General features: G+C 57.6%; 2 protein-coding genes across 3 annotated transcripts in view; one reads left to right on the forward strand and one right to left on the reverse strand.

The window, feature by feature from the left end:
* The window catches only part of ZMAT5 (zinc finger matrin-type 5), a 28,475-nt gene extending 12,374 nt beyond the window's left edge, over positions 1 to 16,101 (forward strand). Inside the window, exons 2-6 of one of the 2 annotated variants that reach the window (XM_082698166.1) lie at positions 840 to 1,150; positions 5,983 to 6,045; positions 7,417 to 7,497; positions 9,901 to 10,012; positions 15,738 to 16,101. In XM_082698166.1, the coding sequence (XP_082554292.1) occupies positions 1,024 to 1,150; positions 5,983 to 6,045; positions 7,417 to 7,497; positions 9,901 to 10,012; positions 15,738 to 15,867 (513 nt within the window). In that variant the 5' untranslated portion in view covers positions 840 to 1,023 and the 3' untranslated portion in view covers positions 15,868 to 16,101. The remainder of the gene's footprint in view (positions 1 to 839; positions 1,151 to 5,982; positions 6,046 to 7,416; positions 7,498 to 9,900; positions 10,013 to 15,737) is intronic. The other variant, XM_082698167.1, reaches the window with a different exon arrangement.
* Positions 16,102 to 16,230: 129 nt separating this feature from the next.
* On the reverse strand, positions 16,231 to 26,261 carry CABP7 (calcium binding protein 7). Its single transcript, XM_082698156.1, has 5 exons — positions 25,702 to 26,261; positions 19,426 to 19,569; positions 18,242 to 18,354; positions 17,806 to 17,959; positions 16,231 to 17,573 (listed from the first exon to the last, which is right to left on the reverse strand). Exons 1-5 carry the CDS (start codon positions 25,808 to 25,810, stop codon positions 17,446 to 17,448), a joined length of 648 nt encoding a protein of 215 aa, XP_082554282.1. The 5' UTR covers positions 25,811 to 26,261; the 3' UTR covers positions 16,231 to 17,445.
* Between the last annotated feature and the right edge of the window lie 1,038 nt (positions 26,262 to 27,299).

A 27,299-nucleotide genomic window follows, 5' to 3' on the forward strand; every position in this document is an offset into this window, starting at 1 on the left:
CTGGGGAACTTTACAGAAATGCTGAGGCCTACGTCTCACCCTTGAAGTTCCGTCATCACTGGCCCTGGGGTGGAGGCTGGGCATCAGAATTGTTGCCTGGAATAAGGCCTCGCAGGCGTACTCATTGGCGCAGGCGTACTCATTGGCCCCTGTAGTTCCTTCCGGGCTGCTCTGGGGTTTAAATGAGGCGTATATAACCAGAGCCTTCCTTACACTGGCCTTCAGGGCATGCTCAGTTGGGGGGCTGTGCTGCATTCTGTTGTTTTGTAATGTAGGTGAGGTCCAGAGCTCACAGCCAAGAAGAATTCTCTTTGGTGCAAAAGAGGTGATCTTATTAAAGCATGGGGACAGGACCAGGGGGCAGCAAAGCTGGTGTGGAGTGGCTGGTGATATACTTGGGAGTTGGGGGATGTAAGGAAAAAGAGAGGGGTCCCAAAGGACTTTCATATGCTAAAGAAGACCCTAGGGATACTGGAGGTCTGGCTATTGTTTTTCCTTCTAGTAAGGTGTTAACGTTAAGATAGTTGGGAGTTTCCAGAAGGAATGTTACTCTCTATGGATCCCAAGTATTTGTGAATGGGCTGCAGGTTATAAAGAAATTTAATTTTATTTACATTCCCTTCTGCCTTTGTTTCCCACATCACTATGGAGGGGAGGGTGATGTTCAGGCTCCAGGAAATTGAGTCTATGGGTCTCTGAAATTTAGGCCACTGGTAAGAATGCTTTTTCCTTGTGAATCGCTAAGATATTTGTACACTGAGGGAGACTCCAGTCCCACATCCCGCAGGATAGTGATCCCTGTCAGTTAACCATTTGTTTCTTCCTTCCCTTCGTTTTAGGGCAGCCGGGAGTGCCCCGAGTCACGTCACACAGATCCCCCCGACGGGTGCCAGGTGTCAGTCTCTGCTTTGTCCTCAGCCTGCCTCCTCCGTCACCACTGCAGGCTTTGGTGCCTGGAGCTTCCTCCCCACTCTTGACCGAGCGCTTTGGCTTCTCCGGCAGCAGCACCCGGCATAGCCTGCCATGGGGAAGCATTACTTCTGTGACTACTGCAACCGCTCCTTCCAGGACAACCTCCACAACCGCAAGAAGCACCTGAATGGGCTGCAGCACCTCAAGGCCAAGAAGGTCTGGTATGACATGTTTCGAGGTGAGAGCTGGCTGGCGGGGCAGCTGCGCCGATGGAGGCCAGCTTTCTGATCTTTCTTATGGGCAGACAAGGAAGTACCAGGGCCAGTGATAGGCTTGGTCAGGGCTCTTGGATGAGCCAAAGAAAGGAAAGCTGGGGCCACCAATGGGCCATGCAAGGGGCACGGTGGAATGTGAGCTCCGTCCCCCAGTAATCTTGACCGAGATGGAGGCTCCCTTCTGCCAGCCTCTGGGGATACAGTGGCCAAGAAGAAAGTTTTTCCAGGGAGATAATGTTTGAGCCAATGGTGGGAAAGACAGGGAAAAGCCAGCCTCAGCGCTTTGGGCAGAGAGTATGCGGAAGCAGGCGGCCACGAACAAAGCATTAGGTGCTGTCCCAGCAGAGGAGAGAAGGTATGGCTGGACCCAGTAGGAGAGGAGGGTGGTAGGGGCTGAAGCCAGTGGCAGGACTGGGGCTGGCTGGTAGAAGTGAAGGCAGTGCTCACGAGCTGCATTTGACAGTGAACCCTTCCTGCTGCGTGAGTGTGGGGTGCAGAAAATGGCTGTTGAATGACTGGCCGGCCAGTTGAATAACCAAGCTGCAGGAGGGAGGGCTTTCCCGGGTAAGGCTTCTCAGAGCAGGTGCTACCAAAGCCAGTGAGTTCACGCCACAAGCACCTAGTGCAGAGCCTGGAGGTGCTCGCTGCAAGGGAGCTGCTGGGCAGCGAGGGAGACGTTGGGGTGGCCAGCCAGGAGCCGATGAAACAGACAGAGGGCTTGGCCGGGGGGTGGGGGGTGGGAATGGGCCCACTTAAAGGTGATGACTTCGGGATTGTAGATGATATTCACCTGGGGTCCACAGCTAGCGCAGGAGCTCTTTCCACTTTATGAGGCTTCCCCGGAGCTCCAGCTTGCTGAGCAAACTGCACAGCACAGACCTTGGGGAGGCACGTGGCACTCCAGCCTGGACTAGGATTCAACACCCACTTTGCTCCCAGTTTCATGGCCTTAGATAAGTCCCCTCACCCACAGCGGGGCTGACAATGCATCTGCTGTGGCCAGGACAGGTATGAGTGTTGGAGCTAGGCTGGCTGGCTGGCTGTCCCAAGGTGTCACTCTCAAACAGTGTTGTCCTGATTCTACCCTGTGTAAAAGAGCCCTAACAACAGTACCCACCTCCTAGGGATGTGACAGGGGGGTCAGTGTTTTCATGACGACTGTGTGGCAGTAAGGGTTCACTCAGTAGGAACCATGTGGGTCCACAAAAGGATTGGCCTCAGGCCCTTTATCTCAGTGAGCACTTTGTATGTCCTTGGCTCCCAGGGACCCCTCTCCTAGGCAACTCCACTCCCAGTTATAACGGTGTGTTCTTGGCAGAACCCCTGTCTTGTATAGGCCTCCGTGCCCTGCCCACCTGGCCCTCCAAGCCCCAACCACTCTGGCCATTACAGGTAGTGTCCCCTCAGTGGGCATGCCTTTTCTGCTGTCCTGATGCCCTCAGCCTTGCCCTTCCATCTCAGAACTCAGCTCAGGCACAGTGTCCTCAGGGTTGCCCTCTCCGGTCCCCAGGCGAGGTCAGGTCATTTGGCTGCATGCTAGCTATTCCCCTGTTTATGTCCACATGGCTTAGTGTGACTGTTGGACTGGAAGGGAGAAGCAGGTCTGACTTATTCTCCACTAAATCCTCATCCTGGCATGGTGCCTGGCACACAGGACGTGCTCAGTAAATGTTTGTTAGATGAATATCTAAACGAGCAAGCAAACAAACACCAGGCACCAGGGCAGCTGTTAATTTTGCGAGATGAAGCAAGAAGGACCAATAGGGTCAGATCATGAGGAGCCTTGAATACCAGGTTGGAGGAGCATGCCTTCTTTGCGCAGGCCCTGGTTTTGGGTTCTCAGTCCTGGGTGCCTTTCAGAGTCCCTGAGGAGCTTTTAACAATTCTCGTGCTCTCCCTGCCAGATGAATTAAAGCAGAACCTGAGAAGGATGGGCCCGGGGATCCCTGTATTTTAAAGGCTGCCTGGTGATTCTACCGTGTGGCTGGGGTCAAGAACCAGGGTGCTGGGCAGCCTAGAACTTTTCTGCCACACTGAGTCCCCAGGACGCCTTGGCTAAGACTCAGGTGCAGACCCCCACCCCAGCTCAGCTACCCTACCTCTGGGATGTGGAGGTGGGACGGGGCAATCTTCACATGCCCCGACCAGCACACCTCTTGTGGGAAGGTCTGTGGGACCAGCTAGACGGGCTGAGTCTGACAGGCCCAGTGCTGACAGAGGACACCCCCTACCCTACCGGCCCCACCCACACTCCACCGGGTCACCCCCGGAGGGAGTTCTCTCATAACCAACTCCTGACCACAGCAGCCCACCCCCACGGGCTGCCTGGTGCCGGGGAAGGGAGGAAGGGCGAACCTCCCATCAGAGCCCACCACTGCACCCGCCACCAGGGGAGCTGTGGCCACTGGGGCACTTGGCCTTGACCATGCCATGGAACCACCTGGGTACTGAGTTCTGTGGGCAGGGGCTTTAGACTCACACCAGGGTTCAAACCTGGCACTGCCACTTCCTGACGATGTGGCCTTGCCCCTGTTCGAACTTCAGTTTTCCCCTCTGCAAGGTGGATATGTTAGTGCCGTGCCATGGCTCCTGAGGAGGACATGAAACAAGAACTGCCACCGCTCAGCGTTGGTCGAGCGTCCATGACAGAGGTTCTGAGACCCGGCCTCACGTTAGTGTCACCTGGGGAATGTGATGCCACATCCGCTCCCAGCCCCACTGTCCTGGCAATTGTCATGTGCCCTCAGGCTTGCAATCACCAGGGGCCTCTGCCAAGGGCTCTGTGTCTTATTCGTTTTTCACAGCAACCCTACCAGAGGAGAATTGTTTTCCCATTTTACATGTGGAACAACAGAGACTTGGAAAGATAAAGCCACTTGCCTGGAGTCAAGTATATGGGAACTTGGAAACCTGTGGTCTTTCCTCTGCTCCAGTGGCCTCTAGAAAAGACAGCGGGCCCATGCGGCAAGTGTCCAGCCCAGGCTCCCAGGGCAACATCAGAGCCTCTGAGTCAGAGCCCCTTCCTGTCTTACTCACAGATTTTGACTGATTGATTCTTTACCTACCAAGAAACACACAAAACTCAAATCATAAGTATATGATGAAAATAAAGGTCAAAAAATTGGAGGAAACCAGGGTTAAGGTTTGCTTCCGGAAAGATAGCTGGGAAGTCCTGCGGAGGCCTGCAACTGGCAGGGCGGAGGAGGGAACAAGAGAGCAGCAGGTTACAGGCTTAGCCGTGGCCTTACTGGTGGGCTTCTTGGGCACCAGGAGGATTTTTTTTAGCTTTCTATTTTGAAATAATTACAGAGTCACAGAAGTTGCAAAGACAGTATGAGAAGTCTACCATACCAGGATTTAAAACGAAACAAAATGGTGCCTGGGTGGCTCAGTGGGTTAAGCCTCTGCCTTCGGCTAAGGCCATGATCTCGGGGTCCTGGGACCGAGCCCCACACCAGGCTCTCTGCTTAGCAGGGAGCCTGCTTCCCTTTCTCTCTCTGCTTGCCTCTCTGCCTACTTTTGATTGCTCTATAAAATAAATAAATAAAATATTAAAAAATATGGGGTGCCTGGGTGGCTCAGTGGTTAAGCCGCTGCCTTCGGCTCAGGCCATGATCTCGGGGTCCTGGGACCGAGCCCCACACCAGGCTCTCTGCTTAGCAGGGAGCCTGCTTCCCTTTCTCTCTCTGCTTGCCTCTCTGCCTACTTTTGATTGCTCTATAAAATAAATAAATAAAATATTAAAAAATATGGGGTGCCTGGGTGGCTCAGTGGTTAAGCCGCTGCCTTCGGCTCGGGTCATGATCCCAGGGTTCTGGGATCGAGCCCCACACCAGGCTCTCTGCTCAGCAGGGAGCCTGCTTCCCTTTCTCTCTCTGCTTGCCTCTCTGCCTACTTTTGATTGCTCTATAAAATAAATAAATAAAATATTAAAAAATATGGGGTGCCTGGGTGGCTCAGTGGTTAAGCCGCTGCCTTCGGCTCAGGCCATGATCTCGGGGTCCTGGGACCGAGCCCCACACCAGGCTCTCTGCTCAGCAGGGAGCCTGCTTCCCTTTCTCTCTCTGCTTGCCTCTCTGCCTACTTTTGATTGCTCTATAAAATAAATAAATAAAATATTAAAAAATATGGGGTGCCTGGGTGGCTCAGTGGTTAAGCCGCTGCCTTCGGCTCAGGCCATGATCTCGGGGTCCTGGGACCGAGCCCCACACCAGGCTCTCTGCTCAGCAGGGAGCCTGCTTCCCTTTCTCTCTCTGCTTGCCTCTCTGCCTACTTTTGATTGCTCTATAAAATAAATAAATAAAATATTAAAAAATATGGGGTGCCTGGGTGGCTCAGTGGTTAAGCCGCTGCCTTCGGCTCGGGTCATGATCCCAGGGTTCTGGGATCGAGCCCCGCATCGGGCTCTCTGCTCAGCAGGGAGCCTGCTTCCTCCTCTCTCTCTCTGCCTGCCTCTCTGCCTACTTACGATCTCTGTCTGTCAAATAAATAAATAAAATCTTAAAAAAATATATATTAAAAAATAAATAAATAAAACTACCTAGGTGGTTCCATGGCATGGTCAAGGCCAAGAGCCTCAGACCTAAAACTTGGTTCTTGCCTTTGGCTAGGTCTGGGTGGGAAGGAAGGGGCTGAGGTCACCTGAAGCTCAGATGCTTCTGCCCAGCATCCCTACCTGTGGTCATCACTTCCTACACTCCTCTGTGGGTGGAAACTCTTTCCTTTTCTGATTTCGGGGATAGGAAGTGCCTGTGTGCAGCCTGAATCTGAACCCGGACCCTCTCTCTTCTTGCAGATGCGGCTGCCATTTTACTAGATGAACAGAACAAGAGGCCTTGTAGGAAGTTTCTACTGACAGGTAACCTGTTCTACTCAGTTAGGGTCCCCCTTAGGACCAGCATGCTCCATCTGGCCTGCTCAGACCTCTGCAGAGCCTCTCCCCTACCCCAGCCACCACCCAAGCCCAATTTATGGTCTTGGTGTGTCAGCTAGCTGGTCAGTTGGGACCTTCCTAAGGGTTGTGCCTTGGGAATGACTTCCAGGGCCTAGTTCCTCAGCTCTTTGAACCTAGAATTTGATTTTACCGGCCCACCCAGAACAAGCAAGCACTGGGAGATTGCAAATAAATCTAGGAGACATTGATGGTTGTGATGGACTGGCTGATTAGGTTAGCCTGGGAGCCCAACCTCCAGCAGGGAGGACTGGAGATGGTAACAGGTTTGATGAGAAGCTTCAGAATTAGAACCAAGAATGCTAAGTGTTGATTTGCTCAACACTCACCAAATAAAGGTGCATTATACTTCAAAGAGATGAAAACCTCAGTAAGTGAAGGAACCAAGAGCAGATGAAAATAAGGGTCGGGAAAAGAAGACAAAGCCAAGAGAATGATTCATTTCCTCCATGCTTGCTTTGAGTTCCCATATACTCTCTAGGTATTTGGCCCTAAGCTTCCTAATGGCCAAGGCAAAGAGGCAAACCATGGTGATTACCATTAAGTGTGTAAGAGAGCTTGGCCCTGGGGAGGGGTAGTGCTGCTGGCTTAAGGAAGACGGATGAATGGCTGTTTTCCCCTCAGGAGACAGTGCTGCCTCTAGAATGGTCACCAGGACCACAGGTCAAGGGCCTCCCCAGCAGACTTCATTTGGCTGTGAAAACACCACTGGGAGGTTCTGCTGGCTTAAGATACCTGCAGGCTCCTGCTATTTTGAGACATAATTTGGTCTCCCTGGTTGAGATTCAGAAAGCTCTCCTGGGCTTTGGGGCCTCCTTGATTGAAGCTACAATTGAAACCTTTCTGGGGAGCAGTCCAGTGGCTCATGCAAGCCAAATGGACAGGTGGGTACCAGGCAGAGAGCACAGCAGATGCAAGGGCCTGGATTGAAGAGAGGAAGCATGACCCTTTCAGGGACCCCCCACTGTGGTTTGTTGAGGCTGGGGAACAGGGGCCAGGAAAGTGGTGACAACAGACAAGCCTACAGAGGCCAGTGCACCCCAATCACGGAAGGCTTCACGATTTGCTGCCCAGGGTCGTGAATGGGGCAGAGTGGACCAGACAGGTTGCTCTGGCTGCTTGGGTGGGTGGAGCTAGAGAAATTCCAAGTTTTTCCTTGGGGCGTGGGATTGTTACTCTGTAGGCTCTAAAGCCTTTTGCCCCCACAGGGTGCCCCTCTGCACACAGTGGGAGCTCTTCCAAGTGGTGAGTAACTGTCTTCCCTGTCTTCTGTTGCAGGTCAGTGTGACTTCGGCTCCAACTGCAGGTTTTCCCACATGTCAGAGAGAGACCTCCAGGAGCTGAGCATCCAGGTGGAGGGTGTGTTTTGGCAGGGACCCTGGGTTCGGGCGTGAAGTGGGTTGCTGGAGGCGGGGGGCGGGGGTGCCAGATCTGAGGACTGCAAAACCGCTCTCTGCCTCCCCACCTCCTTTTCCTTTTTTTTCTTTTTAGATTCTTTTTTTTTTTTTTTCCTCTCAAAGATTTTTTTTATTTGCCAGAGAGAGAGAGAGAGAGAGAGCACAAGCAGGGGGAGCAGCAGAGGGAGAAGCAGGCTCCCGACTGAGCAGGGGCGCCTGGGTGGCTCAGTGGGTTAAAGCCTCTGCCTTTGGCTCAGGTCGTGACCCCAGGGTCCTGGGATAGAGCCCTGCATCGGGCTCTCTGCTCAGCAGGGAGCCTGCTTCCTTCTCTGTCTCTGCCTGCCTCTCTGCCTACTTGGGATCTCTGTCTGTCAAATAAATAAATAAAATCTTAAAAAAAAATGTTTAAAAAAAATAAAAAAAGGCAGATGCTTAACTGACTGAGCCACCCAGGCACCCCCTCCTCCTCTTTTGTGGTCATCCTGTGGGAATAAGCTGAGGGCTGCCCCAGGTGATGGGGTGGGTGTCAGAAAGGCCTCCACATCGCTGCAGGCATGAGTGGAGAAGGAATGGGGGGGCCCCATCTGTGTTCTCTGTGGGGTTTAAAGTGGTATGTGGGGCTCTCCTGTCCAGCAGCCCTGAAGGGTGTGTCTCAGCCTCATCTGTGCCCTGCTGGGTTCTCATTCCTGCATATCCTTTTTCCTTCCTTCCATCAGGAACTATCTTTCTCCAGCCCTTACTCAGCACTAGGCAGATCCCCTATTGCATCCTGGGGACAAAGGGATGTCGAGGACACCTTCCCTGCCCTCAGAACTCTCAGGTCTAGTAATTCCAGGGAAGAACAAGTTTAGTTCCCCGTGGAAACTGCTATGTCTGCTTTTGGGAAATTCACTTCCCATTTCTCCAGTTAGAGAACAAGGCCATTTGCACTTAGATGGTCTTAGTCAATCTTCTCATGCAGCCCCTCATGGAACAGATGGAGAAACTGAAGCTAGCCCAGGGCAGAAGGACCTCACATGAGCCCCCCGCAGTGAGAGGCTGATTCTGTCCTCCCAGGGTGCTGCTGCCCACTCTTCCCTCTGTCCAGGTGGCCGCAGGGCAGGCAATGAGTGTCCAGGGCAGCTTGGCCTTTTCCCTAATCCCCAGTGGGCCTCACCGCCCCCCCTCTCCCGCTACCGACCAGTCATAACCTTCAGGCCACGCACTGCTCTGGCCCAGACACAGGGTTTCTAGGAGCTCTCCCAGGGCAGAAGTGAGACCCCACAGGCCTCGCCAGCAAATCCTGGCAGTGGTGGCAGCTCTTCACTGGCCGTGGGCTCTCAGGGAACCGTTGGCCCATGGTGTGGAGAGCCTAGGCCAGTGGGCCTGCAGCGGGAAACGGGGCTTGGTAGACAGGGATGGGGGAAGCCTGAGGGGCTGGAAGCAGAGGTGTGCACCCCCTCACCCCCCGGTTGCACCTCTGATAGTCCTCACTCTGCCACATCCCCCGTGACCTTGGCACAGAGCTAAACCTCTTAGAGGTAATATCCTGACACGTTGTAAAGGTGAAGTAGGATGAAGTGTGTGCAGTGCTAGCCCAGGCCCTGGTCCCCATTGGTGCCCGAGTTAGATTGTTTTCCTCTGGCCCCCAGGCCCTATCCCACATCTCCCAGAGATCCTGACCCATCTCACACTCAGCTTGTTTGAACCGTTGACTCACTTTGAAGTGAGCAGAAGTTCTTACAGGATATTTTATGAGAAGAGAAACAGGATGGGGCACCTGGGTGGCTCAGTTGGATGGACGTCTGCCTTCATCTTGGGTTGTGATCCCAGGGTGCTGGGATCGAGCCCCACATCAGGCTCCCTGCTCAGCGGGGAGCCTACTTCTCCCTCTGCTGTGCTCACTCTCTCAATCTCTCTCTCTCTTTTTGGCAAATAAGTACAATTTAAAAAGAAAGAAAGGAAAAAGGAAAGAAAAGGAAACCAGGAAGCTGAGGTTCCTTCCCCTGCCAAGGGTCAGAGAGACCTGGCAGGCAGCAGGGCAGAGACCCAAATCCTGCTCTGCCCTGGTCTGCAACCCACGTTGCCTCTCTGCCCCCAGGTTTGGGCCCCTCTTGAAGACCAGGCTCTCTAATGCTTTATCATGTGTCCAACTGCAAAAAGCTTGGGAGGCAGCCAGTGTTTTATCTCCACTTAATGAGGAAGCAGAGTGAGACCCAGAGGGGCAGGAAGGGAGCTGCGTGGTAGGGACTGCCCAGTGGCTCTGCTCCTGGCCTCCCAGCTTGTGCATTCATCCCCAGGAAGGTTCTGGCTGCTTTGTGGGAGGTTGGGGTCCAGCCAGGGGTGACTATGCCCCTCCCTCACCTCTGTTTCCCTATCTCCACAGAGGAGAGGCGGGCCAGGGAATGGCCACTAGATGTCGTCGAGCTCCCTGAGGGCCGTCTGGAAGACTGGTTGGAAAAGAGAGCCAAGCGGCTGAGCTCAGCTCCAAGCAGCAGGTACAGTCCCATGGGTCCACGTCTCCTATGCCCTCTGGGAGAGTACGCTAGCCAGCCTGCCCTCGCTGGAAGCTGAGTGGTCTCCATGAACTGCCTTGGCCCAGGGACCAGATATGGATGCCCCCACAGAGCTCCTCAAGGGAGGAGCCACACTGGGACTCTTGGGTCCCCAGGCCCAGGCCAAAGGCTGAGGAGCATTCATTTAAGGGTTCTTTTCCCGAGCCTCATTCTCCCGCCTTGGTGGCTCCTCCCTCAGTTGGCATCTGTGCTGGCTGAAGGGGAGGCAGGTGGCCAGGCCAGCCTGACTGGACATCACCAAGTCCATTGCCAGAAGGAGGGGCCTGATTGTGGTTCTGGAAACCCACAGGGTGCCAGTCACTGAGCTGTCTCCTCTCGGGCCCTGCCAGATAGGCGCAGTTACCCCAACCCTATAGAGGGGGAGGTAAGGGTGTGACTTGCCCAAGGGCACACGGCCAAAAGGCAGAGGTGGGATTACTCAGAGATGTGACTAGCTCACTCTCACTGTCCCACTGCCTCCTTGAGGAGGGGGCTGGGGCGGCTGGGCCCAGCTGCTGCCGGGGCCTGGCACTCAATATGCTCAGAAGTAGGTGGAGCACCCTGGGTCAGGGGCCCTCAGGTGTGTGCTGCCTGCGGTCCCAGGGCTCCTGAACTCTTCTGCCGGGTGTTGAAGGAGGGAGAGAGCAGGGAAGGGGCTGCCAGATGTGCCTGTGAGCTCCCTGCGACTTTGTAAAGCTGCTTGCACTGGGTTGCCTTACTTTGCCTGTCTTACAATGGGGCTTCAGACCCTATTGTCTTTGTGGTGTGGTCCATTGCAACAATGGCCTGGCCTGGGCTGAGGGGACCTGGCTGGACAGTTGAGGGTGAGGCCTTGCCTCTAAGAGCTCTGCCAGGAGGTGGGGGCTAAACTTCTGGCGTTCTCTCCATGTCCCCGTGGAGAGAGCTTTTTGTTAAACCTTTTTTTTTTTTTTTTAATTTATTTGACAGAGATCACAAGTAGGCAGAGAGAGAGGAAGGGAAGCAGGCTCTCTGCTGAGCAGAGAGCCCCACGTGGGGCTCCATCCCAGGACACTGGGATCATGACCCGAGCCGAAGGCAGAGGCTTTAACCCGCTGAGCCACGCAGGTGCCCCTTTGTTAAACCATTTTAAGATTAACCTTTAGTTGTTGGGTTTTTTGTTTTTTGTTTGAGAGAGCGTGAGTTGCAAGTATGATGGGGCACAGCAGAGAGAGGGAGAATCTTAAGCAGGCTCTGCACCTTGCATGGAGCCTGATGCAGGGCTCAATCTCACAACACTGAAATAACTGTCTGAGCCAAAATCAAGAGTCAGGTCCTCAACTACATGAGCCACCCAGGCACCCCAACTTTTAGTTGTTTCTTAGCTGTTTTAGATCTGTGTCGTTTTGTCCCCTTACCTTAAACAATACAGTACAGACACATATGTTAGAGTATGATGTCCATCCCTTTTGGTTCTGTCTGAGGTGGTTGTGATTTGGGTCAGGGGAGTGCCCCTTTGGGACTTGTCCAGGGATCCATGTCTCGAGCCCCAGGCCCCATCAGCTGTGTGTCAGAGGGCTGGGGCTGGTTGGAGACATCCAGAGAGTTCTAAGGCCTTCCCCACTCTCCTCCTGCTTGGACCTGGCTACCTGTGGGTCTCAACTGTGTTCCCCACTCGCCTCCCTGCTCTGACTTGGTGTGTATTCTGTTGGGAGTGAGCACCGAAAGCCTGGGTACCTCCGGAGCTTTTCACAAGGGCTCAGGAAGACCCAGTCCCTGGGCTGGCCCAAGTGTAGGAGTGGGTAGAGACGGGTGACCAGAATTCCCCACCTAGGGACAGATGTGTCCCAGTGCTATCCAGTGCAGGATGCTTATGACCATGAGACTCAGGACTGGGGGATGAGGTGGAGAAACTGAGGCTGAATGACAGGCCCAGAGTCTCAGGTAGATGTGGTGAGCATTGATAATTAGGGGTGCTGGGTGCCATGGTGTGCCTGGCCCTTGGCCCTGGGCATTTAAGGGGATCGTTGCCCCTGGTTTGTGGCTGAGGGATCTCAACCCCTCCAGGAGAGTGTGAACGTCCTGGTCTCACACCCGCTATCTTCAGCAGCACTGAACTGTCTCTTGAGAAAGAGCTGAAGCCCCCGTTTGGTCTAGACCCTAGGCTACCTCTGTCACCAAGGGCTCCCGCCAAGCTGGAGGTCTGGAGTAGTCGTGGCAGCAGCAGTCTCCCAGCTGGGAGAGCAGTAGCTATTTCTGGGGTGGGGCCTGCAACTGGGGACCACCCTAAGCTCTAGGGAGTGTCAGGCCTGTCCTTTGTGCCCCTCACACACCTGGGCACCTGAGCTGGCCCCTTCCAGAGGACCTGTTTTCCCGGCAACCCTTTGTCCTCTGCGCCTGTGTACCTTTCCACCTGCCTCCCAAGGGCTCAGAGGCAGAATGGATTGCTGTTGGGGCAGAACAGGCCTCTCTGGACTCAAGAAAAACGTTGCTGAAAGGGAGGTGACCATTTATTACCTTGGCCGTCACTGCTTCGGTGTTCCTCAAGCCCTCTCCCATAGGGCGGTCTCAGGAAGGAGAGCCCTTTAGTCTGCAGACCATGGGTATTGGGCTCTGCCCGTCCACTTGTGGCAGGGCCCCTGCTGGGTCAGGGGAGGTGGATTCAAGTCCCCAGGCTGCTTTGTCCTGGTCCCTGAGTCTCTTACCCTGGAAGCAGCCCCACAGAGACCGTTCCCTCTGTGCCCTTCATGTACCCCAGCTTCCCCCACAGACGCAGCAGTCCCTCCCGGTCTCCCACCTGCACTCTGCCCCTCCTGACTGTCCTCCACAGAACAGCCCCAGCCCGCTTCTAAAATACTCCGAGGCCTTGACCTGGCCCCGACCCCTTCGTCAACCCTCCTGGGCTTCCTCTACCTCAGGGACTCTGCACTCTGCCACCCAGCTTGACCCCAGGGAAGCCCAAGCCCATGCAGTCTCCTCACCTCTCCCATCTGGCTTCTGTCAGTCCCTGGGGATGCTGGCGGCTTCTTGGATGTGGTGGGCATTTCTAGTTTGGTGCAGCACCGGTACACTACTCTGCCTGGAACTGCTTCCCCACCTCTGCCTGGCAAAGCAGACTCATCCTTCAGGCTTTAGCTAAGACGCCCTCCTCTCAGCGCCGAGCTCACATTGTTGCCGTTCAGGCTTGGCACAGGCTCAGGCCATGTTGACTGCTTCTGAGCATGTAGGGGAGCAGGGTCCCTGGCCTGGAGGACTATTCCCTGGGTGTTGGTGCTTTGGACCCCTTCTGGGGACCGGTCTGGTGGCTCCTCTTCTCTGGGTGTGTTTCCTCCCCTGAGGTACAGGGCGAAGATGGCTGCCCGGTCCTCATGGGGCCTCCTGCACCTGAGGGCTCCAACCCCATGGCCTGAGCCACGGCTTCGAGGTGTACCAGGCCAACCCTTCTTGTAAAAGGGAGAAATAGAGGCCCTGTGAGCCCCCAGCCTGGCACATTGCACCATCCTTCTTGGCCCATTGATCCTGAGGGATCTGCCCAGAGCAGACAGTGGGAAGAGGGAGAGGCTGGCCTCAGATGTGGACTAATCCCCCGGCAAGGCCAGTGCTTGTCCCTGTTTTCCATTGTTGGCTCTTCAGATTGTGACTTTATCCCTCTTAATCTCCCCTTTTGCACCTCTCTCCGGACTGGCACCTCTGTTCCAGCCCAGGCGTTTCCCTAAGACTCTTTTCTTCGGCTCAGAACCGTGACTGGGGAAAAGCAAAAGAGCTGCTCCTGTCCTTGCACTGAGGGCACACCGGCCATGAGAGAGGCCACAGTTGGCCTTGTGTACCCGTGTCCCGTGCACTCTGTGTGGGACAGGAGGGGTATGCTCCAAGAGCTCAGGGGCCCTGAGAATGTGCCCATGTCTGAGCCCATGAAGGGGCTGCCCTTATGTTGGTGGGAGGCCCCAGCTGCCCAGGAATCGGCCCCATCTTCTAGAGAAGGATCTGGGGCTCACGGGAAGGGGTTCGCCAGGATCACACCCTCTCTGCAGAGAATTGCAGTCACTTTAACCCTGCGGGAAGCCCGGGGTTGGCTGGCAGCTGGGGCTCTCCCTTCCAGCAACGGTGGAGCTCCCCTACTCCCACCCTTCTCTGCAGCTGGCGGAGTTTATGAAGTCTCCTCAGTGCCATAAATCATGCTGGGAGCTGCTTCCCGGACTCTCCAGCAGGCAGCGAGCAGCTAAGCAGGGGATTTCCCTGGCCTCTTGTACCAGGAGGCCGCTTGAAGTCCTCTAGTGGGCTCCCTCCTGCCTGTCAGGCCCCAAGAGTGTCAGGCTGGGGGGCAGTGGTGGTGGCAAGGCAAACCCCCAGGGCTCCTGACCCCAGCCACCACCTCTGCATTGGAGGCCTGAGGCCTCTCCAAACCTCTCAGAGGCCCAGGACTTTCCCCCTTGGCAGAGGGCTGGTGTCTGGATCCCAGCCTCCACTGAGAGCTGGGCCTGCGGCCTGGGGGCAGTGTCTGGAGCCCACATTCACGTTGCCCGTTAGCCCCTAATCCCCCAATCCCTGACTCTGTGTGACTGACTCTTCACCCCTCATTTGCCTCATCTATCAAATGGGGTTCTATGAAGGTGCTTGAGGTTTCTCTAGACCTTGGTGTCTGGCCCAAGGCAGTGCCTAGTCAGTAAGGGCACTTAGCGAGACTCCTCGTCATCAGCAGAAATTCACTGGGTGGCCTCCCTGTGCCAGGCCTGGCTCCGGCTTCTGGGGGACCAGCGGACACCACCCCTAGCCTCCTGGTCTCTTCCACATGAGAGCTCCAGTCCCACAGGGGAGACATGAGCTCTCCAGTGAGTTCAAAGTGCTCCGTAGCCTGTGAGGGGCCTGGAGGCCCTGCAACAGCCCACTGGGTGGGGATTAAGTCCAGAAGCATTGGAATGTGGAGCTGGGGGGCGGGGGGCAGGGGCCAGGGACTGCCTTTGCACCTCAGTCTGCTCCTTGAGGACAGGCAGCCCCTGGCTGGGCACCCAGGGCAGATGCTCCACATAGGCCCTGGGTTCCCAGGTGGCCGCTCCAGGGGAAGGAGAGTGAGCTGCATGAGAAATAAGGCTTTTTAAAAAAAAGTTTAGACAATATTTTTTCTGATTTCCAAGGCTTGCATGCTTGTAAAACTTTTCTTGAAAAGTATAAAGGAAGTAAAAAAAAATCACCCATAACTACACCACGCAGATAGAACCACTGTTAACATTTTGCTTTGTCTTCCAGGGTTTTTTTTTATGCATTTATATATGTTATATATCTTTAAACAAAAATAGTATCATGCTATATACATTATTTTATAAGCTGCTTTTTCTCTCTACTCACACAAGTACATCATGACACCTTTCCGTATCAGTGCATACAAGGCTGCCTTCTCCATTACTTGGGCTGCTTAGTATTCGCTGCTGTGGTCGTGCAGGTGTGTTTAATCAGTCCCCCACAGGTGGACACAGGTTTTTTTCTGTAGCCAGTCTCTCCCCACAGCCCTGCTGTTCCATCTGGGCTCATTCCTGGAGGTGAGATTGCTGGCTCGAAGGGTCTGCATGTGTTTGAGGCTCCACCTTCCAGAAAGGTCACTCAAGCAGCTGACCATAGCTGGGGTGGTGGGGAGAGGGGGTACTCGGAGGAGGTGGCCCAGCCTGGGCCGGGGCTGGGCCCCATTCTCATTTTCTGACTTTCTCCTCCTCTCTAGGGCCGAACCTATGAGAACCACCATCTTCCAGTACCCCATAGGCTGGCCGCCAGTCCAGGAGCTGCCTCCATCCCTGCGGGCACCCCCACCCGGGGGGTGGCCCCTGCAGCCCAGCGTCCAGTGGGGCTGAGCCTCTCATCCCCACCTGATACCCCTCCAGTCAGCTTTGGTGTCAGTCACGATACAGATAAGGGCTCCTCCTGGGGACACGGGGGCCCCGCCCGCTGCCTCCTGAAGCCATCGGTCCTAGCCCCAGTCCTAGCTTTGCTCTAGGCAGTTACACCTCCTGCCCTCATGGGACATCCTGAGAAGATGGATGAGAAAACTTCCTTCTGGGTGTTTATAAAGAAAGTCTGTCACCATGGTGGTGTGTTTCGTCCTTGGCCAGCGCCGTCAGCTCTGTTCCCCAAGCCCCTGGTCCGAGGACAGGCAGGACCGGGGTTGAGATGAGGTTCTCTGCTGGGTGAGGAGCGCTGTTGCCCTTCTCCTGGGAGGGCCGGCGGGGGCTCAGCATGGCTGGGCAGAGGGTGTGCCAGTGTGGCTGGGAAGGTCACCCGGGTGTAAGGGGGCTCCAGATCTGGGAGAAGAGCTCAGGGACTCCGTCCGCTGTCTCCAGTCCCCACATCTGCCCATACTGAGCTGGTGCCTGAACATGAGATGGCAGAACTGGGGTGCAGTGGGAGCTGTGTCTCTGGCCTGTGTAGAGAGGTTGGGGGACCCAGGAGGACAGGCCCTGTACTTGGAGGAGTGGCCTCGTTGAGTTTCTTGGCACCCACAGTGCTGGGCTACACCAGCCCCTTGGCCCAGCAGTGACACTGGGCCCTCCCCCAAGGCTTCTGCCTGGAGGAGGCCCTGGGCTGGTGGGGCGGTCGCAAGGCTCTTCGGCAATATGGAGCCTCTAGGCCCCTGGTCTGCCTCCTGCCTCACTGCACGCCAGTTCTAGATTCTGTGCTGGGTGGTGGTGGGCAGTGTGGCCCTCAGGCCGGTGGGGCTCAGAGGATGCAGAGACTGCTGGGCCATCTCAGATGCCCCATCTGCTGGGAGCTTTTGCCCTTTCTGAAAAATTCCTGTTGAAGTGGGTACCGTATCTGGGGGCCCTCTGGGCCTCAGGCTGCTCATCTGTGAAATGGGCAAATGCTCTGCCCGCAGTGGGTGCCTGGAGGAAGGCTGGGTTTGAGTCTAAGGAGGGTCAGAGAAAGGGACCCTAGAGAAGGCCAGGGGACTTCTCAGGTTTGGCCAGGGAATAGGGCCCAGGAGACCCCAGCCTTACCCCCTCTCCAGGAGGAAGCCTCCTGCTCCCATCCCCACCAGGCCCAAGGCCCTGGACAAATCACAGGGAAGGGTCAGGTTGGCTTTGTGGCCCCAGGCACAGGGTGCTGCTACTTCCTGTCTAAGTGACCACATCAGCTAGCGGACCCTGTGCAGATGCCTCCTAGATTTCCCAGGAGCCCCTGGACAGTGGAAGGGAGAGTGAGTGCTACATACAGGCATGGGCAGGTGCAGGCGGGGCCGGGGGCCACCTTGGAACCACCACCAGGCCCTCTGCAGCCGGGCCACGGGACCATGCAAGGGCCCTCAGGTCAGGAGGGGTAGAGTTGCTGGACGTTCGGGCCCCGAAGTACACGTGGCGGTGGCCCAGGGAAGCCGAGTGCAGGAGAGGACCGCAGGTGGTGGGGAGTGTGGAGTGGGCCCCACGCACCGCGTGTGCCTACTTCATGCCGCTGCGCAGCACCTGGTTGGCCGCGATGAGCATGACGCTGATGATGAAGGCGATGGCGAAGGCGCAGATCAGGCTCTTGCGCACACACGTCTGGCGGATCTGCTGGTTGGAGCAGGCTGTGGCCGCCCGCCAGGGAGCACCAGAGAGAGACAGACAGGGACAGCGAAGCGGGGAATCAGGAGCCGCCTGCACTGCCTGCACGTGGGCTTGTCCCACAGGGACACAAGGCGTGGGGCGGGCAAGGAGGCCCCCAGCCATTCCCTGCAATCCCCGGGGCCTCCTCCTCCCCCTGCCCCCAGCAGTTGGCCTGCCCCTAGGTTGGGGGAGGTCTGGGGGCCAGTCACTCACTCTCCACATCCACAGGGCACTCCTCAGCGGTGCCCAGGTGACTTTCCTCCTCCGTCATGATGATGTTCTCAATGTCCTTCATGGACAGGTGCTCACAGAAGGTGTCGTACAGCAGCCGCTTCAGCTCATCCACGGTCAGCTTCTGCATGTCGCACTTGGGTTGGGGAGGAGACACAGTGCTCTGGCCACTGCCACCACCACGGCCGCCACCCAGCACCCTGTTGCCACACAAGCCCAGTGACAGGCCTCTGGATTCTGGAGGACTGGAAACTACTCGCTCCATTCCTTGAGTCCTTGACCACACCAGCCTCCCCGGGCTGGCCCCTGGCCCTCTGGAAGATAAGACCTCCAGAGGACAGATGCCCTGGCCATTCACTGACCCTGTACAGCCCTCCACAGTGTGTACAACCCTAAGTCCCAACCAGACAACACTTACCTTCCAGAAGACAGTGTCAAAGTCAGTGCCATGGAACTTCTCTGGGATCCCCGAGGTGGAAAGCTTGGGTCCCAGGAGGGTCACAAACTCCTCAAAGTCCACTTGGCCATCACCTAGGGCAGGCACAGGTCCAATCAATGGGCCAGCTGACAACCAGGCTGGGTTCTGGGCCACCTCAGGTCACAGGGTACCTTGGGCAGGTCCCACCTCCTCTGAGCCTTGAGTTATTTTCAGGGACTAAAACCAAATATGGTGATTGCAAAGTGGAGATGGGGTGCAGCAGATGGGCCCGAGCACATGGGAGAGCCTTGCATTTTACTCAGAAACGTGGCTTCCCAGCAGGTGTGGGGCCTGACATCTTCACCCCACAGACAGGAACTGAAACTCAGGGCACAAACTGCACAGACCACCACCTGCTCTGTGGGTGGAGGGAAGGCAGGGATAGAGGCCCATGGTAGGGGTGGGGGGGACAAGAAGAGGAGACTGGATATTACCAGCCTTTTTTACTAGGTTTTCCTTAATAAAATGCCGGGTGGCAAATACGACTAAATGATATTTTATTTGGGGTGATGGGACCTGGGGTACTTAGTATAGCCTTTCTACTTCTCTGTGCTTTAAAAAAAATTGCTCGGGAGGCACCTGGCTGGCTCAGTCCGTACAGTAAGCAACTCTTGGTCTCAAGGTTGCAAGTTTGAGCCCCACATTGGGCGTAGAGATGACTTAAAAATACTATCTTAAAAAAAACAAATTGCGGGGGTGCCTGGGTGGCTCAGTTGGTTGGACGACTGCCTTCGGCTCAGGTCATGATCCTGGAGTCCCGGGATCGAGTCCCACATCGGGCTCCCAGCTCCATGGGGAGTCTGCTTCTCCCTCTGACCTTCTCCTCACTCATGTTCTCTCTCACTCTCTCTCAAATAAATAAATAAAATCTTTTTTAAAAATTAAAAATAAATTAAAAAAAAAAAACCAAATTGCTCAGAATGCAGAGCTAGAGAGGCAGAGTCTCTAAACCTCCCTGTGTGGGTGTGGCTGGGGCCATCGCACTCTAGTGTCTATTCTCCAGGCTGCGAAATGAGGCCAGATCTGGCTGCCTACTGCCATGGGCTTGGGGGTACCTGGAGGGTGGGCTCGGCCTCAGAGGCCCGGTGAGGGGTGAGGAGACGGAGGCAGGGGTTGGTGCTCACCATCCATGTCCAGCCTCTGGATGATAACTTCCAGCTCCACCTCATTGGGCATGTAGCCCAGGGAGCGCATGGCCGTGCCCAGCTCCTGCTTGGAGATGAAGCCATTGCCATCGCGGTCAAAGACTTTGAAGGCCTCACGGATCTCTGTGGGGGGAGCAGAGCAGGTTGGGACCTCGCCTCTGTCCCCAACACCCCTTCCCTAAGCCACCGGCATCCCCAAACCTGCAGCCTGAGCCCGGCTCTAAGAATCCACCAGGGAGCCTGCAGGTCTTGTCAGAGACAAGTGGCAGGTGGTGGCCCGAGTGTCCACCATAGCACTGCCTTCCTGGAGCTCAGGGCCAGCCGAGTCAGGCGGCAAAGGTATGCCCAAGCCTGCAGCACGGCCAGGATCACCCTGGGGATGGGGGGGGGGGGGCGTCCTTCTTCTTCCAGCCAGGCTCCCACAGCCTCCTAGGGCGTGCTCACGACGACCCCGTGTGGCGGGTAAGCATGAGTCCCGCCCCCAGAGCGGGCTCCTGGGGCCTGGCTGCAGTGGCCACTCTGTGAGGGGCCAAAGGCTTCCCTGTCCACCCCTCATTCCTTCCATCACCCACTCCCCCTCATCCTTATCGCATGCTTCCTCCCCTGGGCTCGGCTTGGAAACTCCAGCCAGCACTCCTTAAGGATGCCCCATGAGGCAGCCATCAGCTCCCTGCTCAGGGTTAGGCTGACAGTTCCGTGCAGAGACTGCCTCCCCAGCCCGAGGTTAGGGGGAAGGTGGAGGCTGGATGGAGGGGCCCCAGCCAGCCCAGGCCTGCTCAGATGTGGAGATCGTCCCCTGCATCGTACAGAAAGGGAGACAGAGACCTGAGGATCTGGATGACAGGAACAGAGAACAATGCACTGGGCTGGGAGCAGTGAGTGAGCTGGGACCAGTCCCACCCACAGTAGAATGCCCAGTAGTGATGTGGGTACAACAAGGGGTTTTACCAAGCATGTCCAGGAGCTGTTGAAGGGTCCTAACCTCTCCCTGCTCACCTTAGTTCTACCTGCTATCCCTTCGTGGCCACTCAGCCCAGGAAGAGCTCTCAAGAGCATTTTTCTTTGGCCAAGACGGGAACCTCACCCCACTCACACCGCCTGCTCCAACATCCTTGTTCACCTGCCAGCCTCTTGGCCTTTGCCTAAGCTGTCCCCTGGCTGGGATTCAGCAGACAGAATCCTGTCCCTGGGTGTGAGTGTGGGTGTATTTGGAAGCAGAGACAGATGAAAATGGTCCACACTGCAGACCTGGAAACTGAGGCACAGAGAGGCAAAGCAGCCAGACTGGGGTCAGTTTGGGGTCAAGGCAATTTCTGGTGAGAGCAGGAATCAGGCTGGCCCAGGCCTGGCCTAAAGGGACTATGAACCCCTAAAACAGACTGTGGAATCCTGTGCTATGGGGGCCCTAATCCCACTGGCCCCATCACAGACTAGGGGCTGGGGCAAGGAAGCTTGGGTCAAGGGCCCAAAATCTCATCCAGCTCCTCCTACCTGATGTCTGCACCCAAGGCCTGGAGGTTAGACCAGACGGCACGCAGGCCAAGACAGAGACGGTGGGCTGTAGCCAAGCGGACCCCCAGATCCTCTGACTCTGGACCATACCCACCCATCCTAGGCTGGGCCAGAGAATCTGGTCTGACCAGGGGCCCCCTAGGCCGGAAAGCAACTGGGATAGGAGATCTGGGCCACAGGCCCAGGGGTTTCTATAAATCCCAGACTTGGAACTCCAAGCCAATTCCCACCTACCATTCTCCCAGGCCACTGACAAGATGGTAAGCACCCCACCACCAGAGGTCTCTAAGGGGGGGCCCCGGCTGTCATGAAGGTGGCTAATGGGGTCCTATGGCTTAAGGGTCTCCAGGTACAGACTAAGGCACCAACAGAGCAACAAGACACACCATCCACCACTTCTACCACCCTGACCCAGTCCCAGGCTCTCCCAGCTCAGGTGTCCTGAACTCTAGCCCGAGGGGCCTTTTCAGCCCTGGTGAGCACCAGGAGGGTTCCACGTCCAGGCCTTTGAACAGGGAACTCCTTGCACTTGGAAGTTCTTCCCCAAACCATGGCAAACTCGGATACCTCTCAGGTTCCTGGCATAAACAGCATCACCTTCCTGGTGTCCTCCCTGCACCCCAGCTGAGTTCAACCTGCTTCTGGGCGCCGACAGACCCTGCCCTGCCCTTGCATGGACCACACTGGACTATGAATGAACTATGAAGGCTGCCGCTGGGGCCCCATGATGGGAACAGTGCCTGTCTGTCAAGCATAAACGTCACCAAACTAGTGAGTGAATGAATGAATGACTGATTTGGGGAGCCTACCCTTCTGCAGCACAGACAGAAAAGATCTGGGCAGAAGTGCATGCAATACCCAGTGTGAGGTCATCATTCGGAGCCCAGGTACTCCTAGTTCACTAACAGTCCTAGTAAGAGTAAGTGTTGGCCACCACAGAAGAGAGGAATCAAGCTGAGACCTGGGCTGAGGGTACATCCCCAGATTTCTGGGTGAGGGGCTGGTTTTGGAAGGAGGAACCCAGAGTCAAGCACCCCATCTTTCCGGGTCCCTCAGTTTCCTCCTTGGTAGAGACCCACTGGGATATTTGTGGTGGGTATGGCAAAACCCTTGACTCACAGTGGGACTGCCACAGATGCTGGCCCCCTCCCCTGCAAGGAGCTGGGGTCAAGGCTGTCCCTCCCAGAGCCGGGTGTGGCCCCCAGAGCCGGGTGTGGCCCTCAGAGCCCATGGCCACTTCAGTTGGAGCCCCTGGTCCTCTTCTGGAAGATCTGAGGAAATGCACGGGACTGGACAGGAGACAGCAGAGGGCAGGGGAATCTTGGTGATAGACCCTGAGGCAGCCTGACAGGCCTCAAGGCACATCAGCCCTCCGTCAGGAAGCTGGAGGCCAGAGACGGGGTGCACACGCTGGAGGTCACTCGTGAATGGGGGGGCAGCGCCTGTCCTCTGCCGCAGCTGCCATTCTCCGCGGCATTGGCCCCACGCCCCACCACTTTGGCGGCCCTGAGTCTACGCAGAAGAGGCTGTTGGGCTTGCAGGGAAAACGGTCAGGTCAGGGGCTCCCCCACCCCCCCCCATACTCCGAATGCCCTATTTGGCCACTCTCAGTGTGGGCTCCACTGTCTGACTGAGCAGGCCAAGTGCCAACCTCAGAACCCTGCCCTGGTGACTGTCTGCCTGTCTGTCTGTCTCCTTCCTCTTCTCTCTGGCCAGAAAGGGCTGGCCTAGGACTTGCAGCCACTGCACTCCTACCCTCAGGTGCTCAAGTCCACTGATGCCCCTGGGCCAGCCTCCATGCTCCCGCAGACCCTGGGAGGCTTGGCTGGGTGTGTGTGTCATGGCAGGGATGAGACGGGGTGTGAGATACAGGGAGAAGCTGGAAAGCCTGTGTCTCTCCTTCTCCAGGGTCAGACAGGCTCCGGGCCAGCTTTGCCCAGCCGCGTCTACCCTGCCAACTGCCACCCACGGCTCCCTAAGGCCACAGGTCCCCAGGTGCCTTTGCCAGATCTTCAAGGACTCTTCTACCCAGCCTTTCGCGGAGGCAGCCTTCCTGCCCTGTCCCCCCGTCCATCCTGGGTTCTTAACTCAAGAGCTTCACCAATCTCTCCACACTCCAGGCTCTTACTCCTGCAAGAACCCCCCTACTTGGCCACCACCCCTGCGGCAGCATCGGGGTCAGCAAGCCCCTGCTGCATACCAGTCCCCTCGATAAGAGCCTCCATTGTGTCCTCTGCCACCAGCAGCCCTGGGGAGGGACGATGCCAAGCCCCTTTCACAGATGGAGACACCGAGGCGAGAAAGGCCAAGTGATAGTCCAAGGTCACTCTGTAAGCGGACGGTACAGAGATTCGAACCCAGGCCTGCCTGGCTGGAAAGCCCTCATCCACCCCTTGCGCTCTCCACCTCCCTTGTCCCTCTCCCCCTCAGACTAACCGCCCCCTGGATTTCTGCGGCAGGCACATAATGTCTGCGGCATTTCATCCCAAGCTGCTGGGCTTCCTCTTCTCTGCACGTGTGGGTCCCCCACTGGTGGGTGTCCTTTCCGCAAAGGGCCTGGATCTTACCCAGGCACTGGGCGGCAGGGGGACGGGGGTCTGCCACCTTTTCCATCCAGCCCCGGCACTCAAGGACCACCGGGGCCTGCAGAGACTTGGTCCCCCAGGAGGGCTTTTGGAACACCCACAGGCAAGAAGGGGGGGTCAGCCATGGAGGACTTCTTGCCCTCACCTACAGCTGCCCGCAGGCTAGGAGATGGGCTGGGGTCACCCAGGCACCTGCTTGTTCCCCAACCCCCTCCTGGTCACCCCAAGGAGGGCCCTGCCCTTCAGATGCCCCTGTGCCACGGTCCCTCTGCTCCTCAGGGCCCAGGAGAGAGGAACAGGAGAGAAGCAGGGAGTGCGTTTGGTGTGGCTGGTGACTAACACTGCTGGGTTTCTGCCAGTGTGCCCGCCAGGCAGCCCAAGTGGAGCCTGCGGCCTCCTCACCCCTGCACTGCCCTCCCTGTGCCTGCTCACCCCTCTATCCCAGCCTCTTCTCAGCTTCTCAGGTCTGCACCCCAGGGCTGGGAGAACAAGAGAGGAGAGACCCAGCCAGGCCCATAGCCGGGCTACCAGCGTCAGAGTGGGGTGCTGGGACCAAGGATAGGGAATGAGGCGGAAGCTGCGTGGGTTTTGGGGGGGAGAGTGTTGTCCCCTGCCCAAGTGGCCAGGAGGAAGGGACAGAGGGCCCCTGGAGGGAGACACTGGCAGGAGGTTCGGGGTGACCTAGGGCAGGAGGAGACAATGGTGGAGAAGAGATGGCTGTGCCCCATCCCCTGCCCTCTTGGTCCTCATTGCACCTCCTCCTTGTCCCGGGCACTGGACAGACAAGGCAGACACTTGGACTTTGGGATTCAAGGCAACAGCACTCATCTCTCTGTTCTGCCTGATTCAGACACCAGACCCTGTCTCCGTGGCTCTGCCAGCCTCTGGGGACTTTCAGGGGACTTGAGAGGAGCAGGTGGCTCATAGTCTATGGTACAGGGTGTATATGTTGGGGGAAGGGTAGCTACCTTCTCCCTCTTGATCTTCCCTTCACCCAGTCTGACTCCCCCAAGATCTACCCTCTCCAGGGCTGGGGGATGAGGGAAGACCTCTCTACATGACTTCCCCTGTGTTCCCGTCATCATCCCTGACTCCATTGGTATCTCAGCTGCACCCCCCAATCCCTGATGAGCTCCAGATTGCAGAAACCCTTGGCCCCAAGATAACTGAAGAGAGGCCCAGCCTCTGGAGATCTCAGCCCCTCATGCAACAGCAGAAAAGTAGATCCCAGGGGCCCAAGACTATCAGCCTCAAACCCCCACTCCACTCCACATGGGGCCCTAAGAGGTCTGGGGGATGGAAGGCCTGAGAACCTGCCCCCATCCCAGGAGGGAAAGAGCTTGCAGGCCCCGGGGTTCTCACAGCTCTGCAGAATCTTCCGTCCAAGGACCCCAGCCCCTGACCTCTGCTCTCATCCTGCCCAGTCCCTTGCCTAAGGTCCCTCTTCATGCTGAAAGGCAGAGGGACTACTGGGGGAAACAGATTTGGGTCCCAGCCTCTGCCTTTCCCTTCCAGGCTTGGTTATCGAGACCAAGCCGCCCAATCTGGCCACTTGTTGTCGCCACCACCTCCTGGGCCACCCTCCCAGCGCTCTGGGCTGGGGGTCCCCGCAGGGTTGTGGGGAAGGGGCCAAGGCTGCAGGAGGGACTGGGGACAGCCCCGCAGGCGGCAAGAGCAGGGCAGTCGCCCTCTCCCCCTTCTCCGGCTGCCCTAGCAGATTGGATTTGAAAAGCGACACGAGCGGAATGTCAATTCGAGCGCAGAGCCGCGGGCGGGCGCCGCGGAGGGGATCAGGATGCGGGTGCTCCGGCCGGGCCCTCGCGGGGGGCGCAGTTTGGACCCCCACCCAGACCGTCGCGTTGCCGCACCGTCACCGCGGACTGCGCGGCCCCGTGACCCCGCTGCGGGGCTCGGCAAGTTTCCGCAGCGCGGGGGACCATGCGGGTAGGGGCTGGGCTGCCCCTCAGCCTTGGCTACCCCCACCGCGGCACCCAGAGGTGCGAGTTGGTCCTGCCTCCCCGCGCAGCTGCTCTCTGGAGCGTCCACCTGGCAGCCGGCACCTGCGGACGGCCCCTCGCCCCCTGCGCCCCTAGTCCGCGCTTCACCTGGGCGCACAGGTAGGAGGGCCGGCGGGCAGGGGTCCCGGCGGGGCACTCACCCTCCAGTTCGTCCTCAGGGATGTCCACGGGGCGCTGCTCCGACAGCAGATTGGGCACGGTGTAGATGCCCCGGTACATCAACGCCGCCGTCACCGGGTGGAACGGCATCTTGGAGGCTCCGCACCCGCCCGCCCGCCGCAAACTTTGAGGTCGGGGCTCATGGGCCGGCGGCGGCCCGGGGGGCGGCTGGAGCGGGCGGGGCGCGCGGCTGCGGAGGGCGGCCCGGCGGCACCAGCGGTGGCTAGACTAGGGGCGCCCCTCCGGGGGCCTAGCGCCCCCGCGCCCCGGGCCGCCGGTCCATGCCGCCCCCCTCCCTCCTCGGGCTCCCGGCGGGGGCCCCGCAGGGGCGACGGGGGCGGCGCCGCTCGGGCCTCTCCGCTCGGGCCGCCGCGCGCTGCTCCCGCCGCGCCCGCTCCTCGGTGCCCCGCGCGCTCCGCGCTGCTCACCGCCCGCTAGTCCGCTCGCCGGCGCGGCCGCCCGGCCCGCCGCTCCGGCTCTCGCTGCCTCCCCTGCTCGCTCGCTCGCTCGCTCGCTCTGTGCAGCGCTGGCTGCGCTCCCCGCCTCCCCCGCCCTCCCGCCCGCAGCCTGCCCGCCCCCTCTGCGCTCTTCCCCCCCTACCCCGCCCGCCCCTTCCCGCCGCCGGTTCCTGAGCGCTCGCCCCTAGTCCGCCGCGGGCTCCTTCTCCTCTTCGCCCTAGGTTCCCCTTTCTCCCAGCGGGGGATCACTTATCTCTCGCCCCAAGTCCGCAGCCACCGGGACCAAGGTGGGGGTGGGGCCCTTCCTTCCAGCCCCTTGGCCCGCCCCCACCCCGCACGAACAGAGCAGGAAACTGACGACCAGAGACCTGGCAACGAGGTGAGATGGGCCCCAGGCGCCTGGGTCCTGGAGGAGAATCATACAGTATTGGTGCCAGGAGGGGCTCCAAGGTGGGGAAACTGAGGCTGAGAGAGAAGGGCGTTGACCAAGGTCATAAGCCGCTGGTGGCAGGCAGGAGCTTGGGACAAATCTGGGGCAGGCTCTCCTGCCTGTGGCTGAAACTTGGCGGCTGACCTTGCTCCCCCCCACAGTAGAGCCCCAGTCCTGGCTCCTTTCCAAGCCCCCACCACTCTGCCTGGGGAGCTGCCAAGGGTCTGCTTCATGCCTCTCCCCACCCGCAACTCAGGGCACTGAAGAACAGAGAGGTGGCTGGGTGCTTGTAGGGCCTGGTGTGAGAGCCTGTCTGTTCACATGGCTGGTTAGACCCACTGTGCTCAAGACTCACCCAGGTCCCAAGGCACGTGTGTGCATCGAAGTGAGGGGGCAGGTGTTTGTGGGAGCAGCATGTGTGTGCATATATCTGTTACCCAGGAGGGTGTGTTCATGTGTTTTTGAGTCCACACGCAGATGGATGCATGTTGGGAGTGTGTATGGAAACCTACGTGTGCCAAGGTTGTGAGCTGGCAGGGGAGGGGAGGGCAGGAGCTTCTGGGTAGGAGCCTGTGGGTGTGGTAGGGGGGTGGTGTGCAGACCCATGGACTAGGAGTGGCATGGGCATGGGAACACAGATGTGCATGCATATATATGGGAGAGGGCTTGACCCCCTGGCCTCTCCATGGCC

Source organism: Mustela nivalis, assembly GCF_964662115.1.
Source record: "Mustela nivalis genome assembly, chromosome: 14".
Lineage (NCBI taxonomy): Eukaryota > Metazoa > Chordata > Mammalia > Carnivora > Mustelidae > Mustela > Mustela nivalis.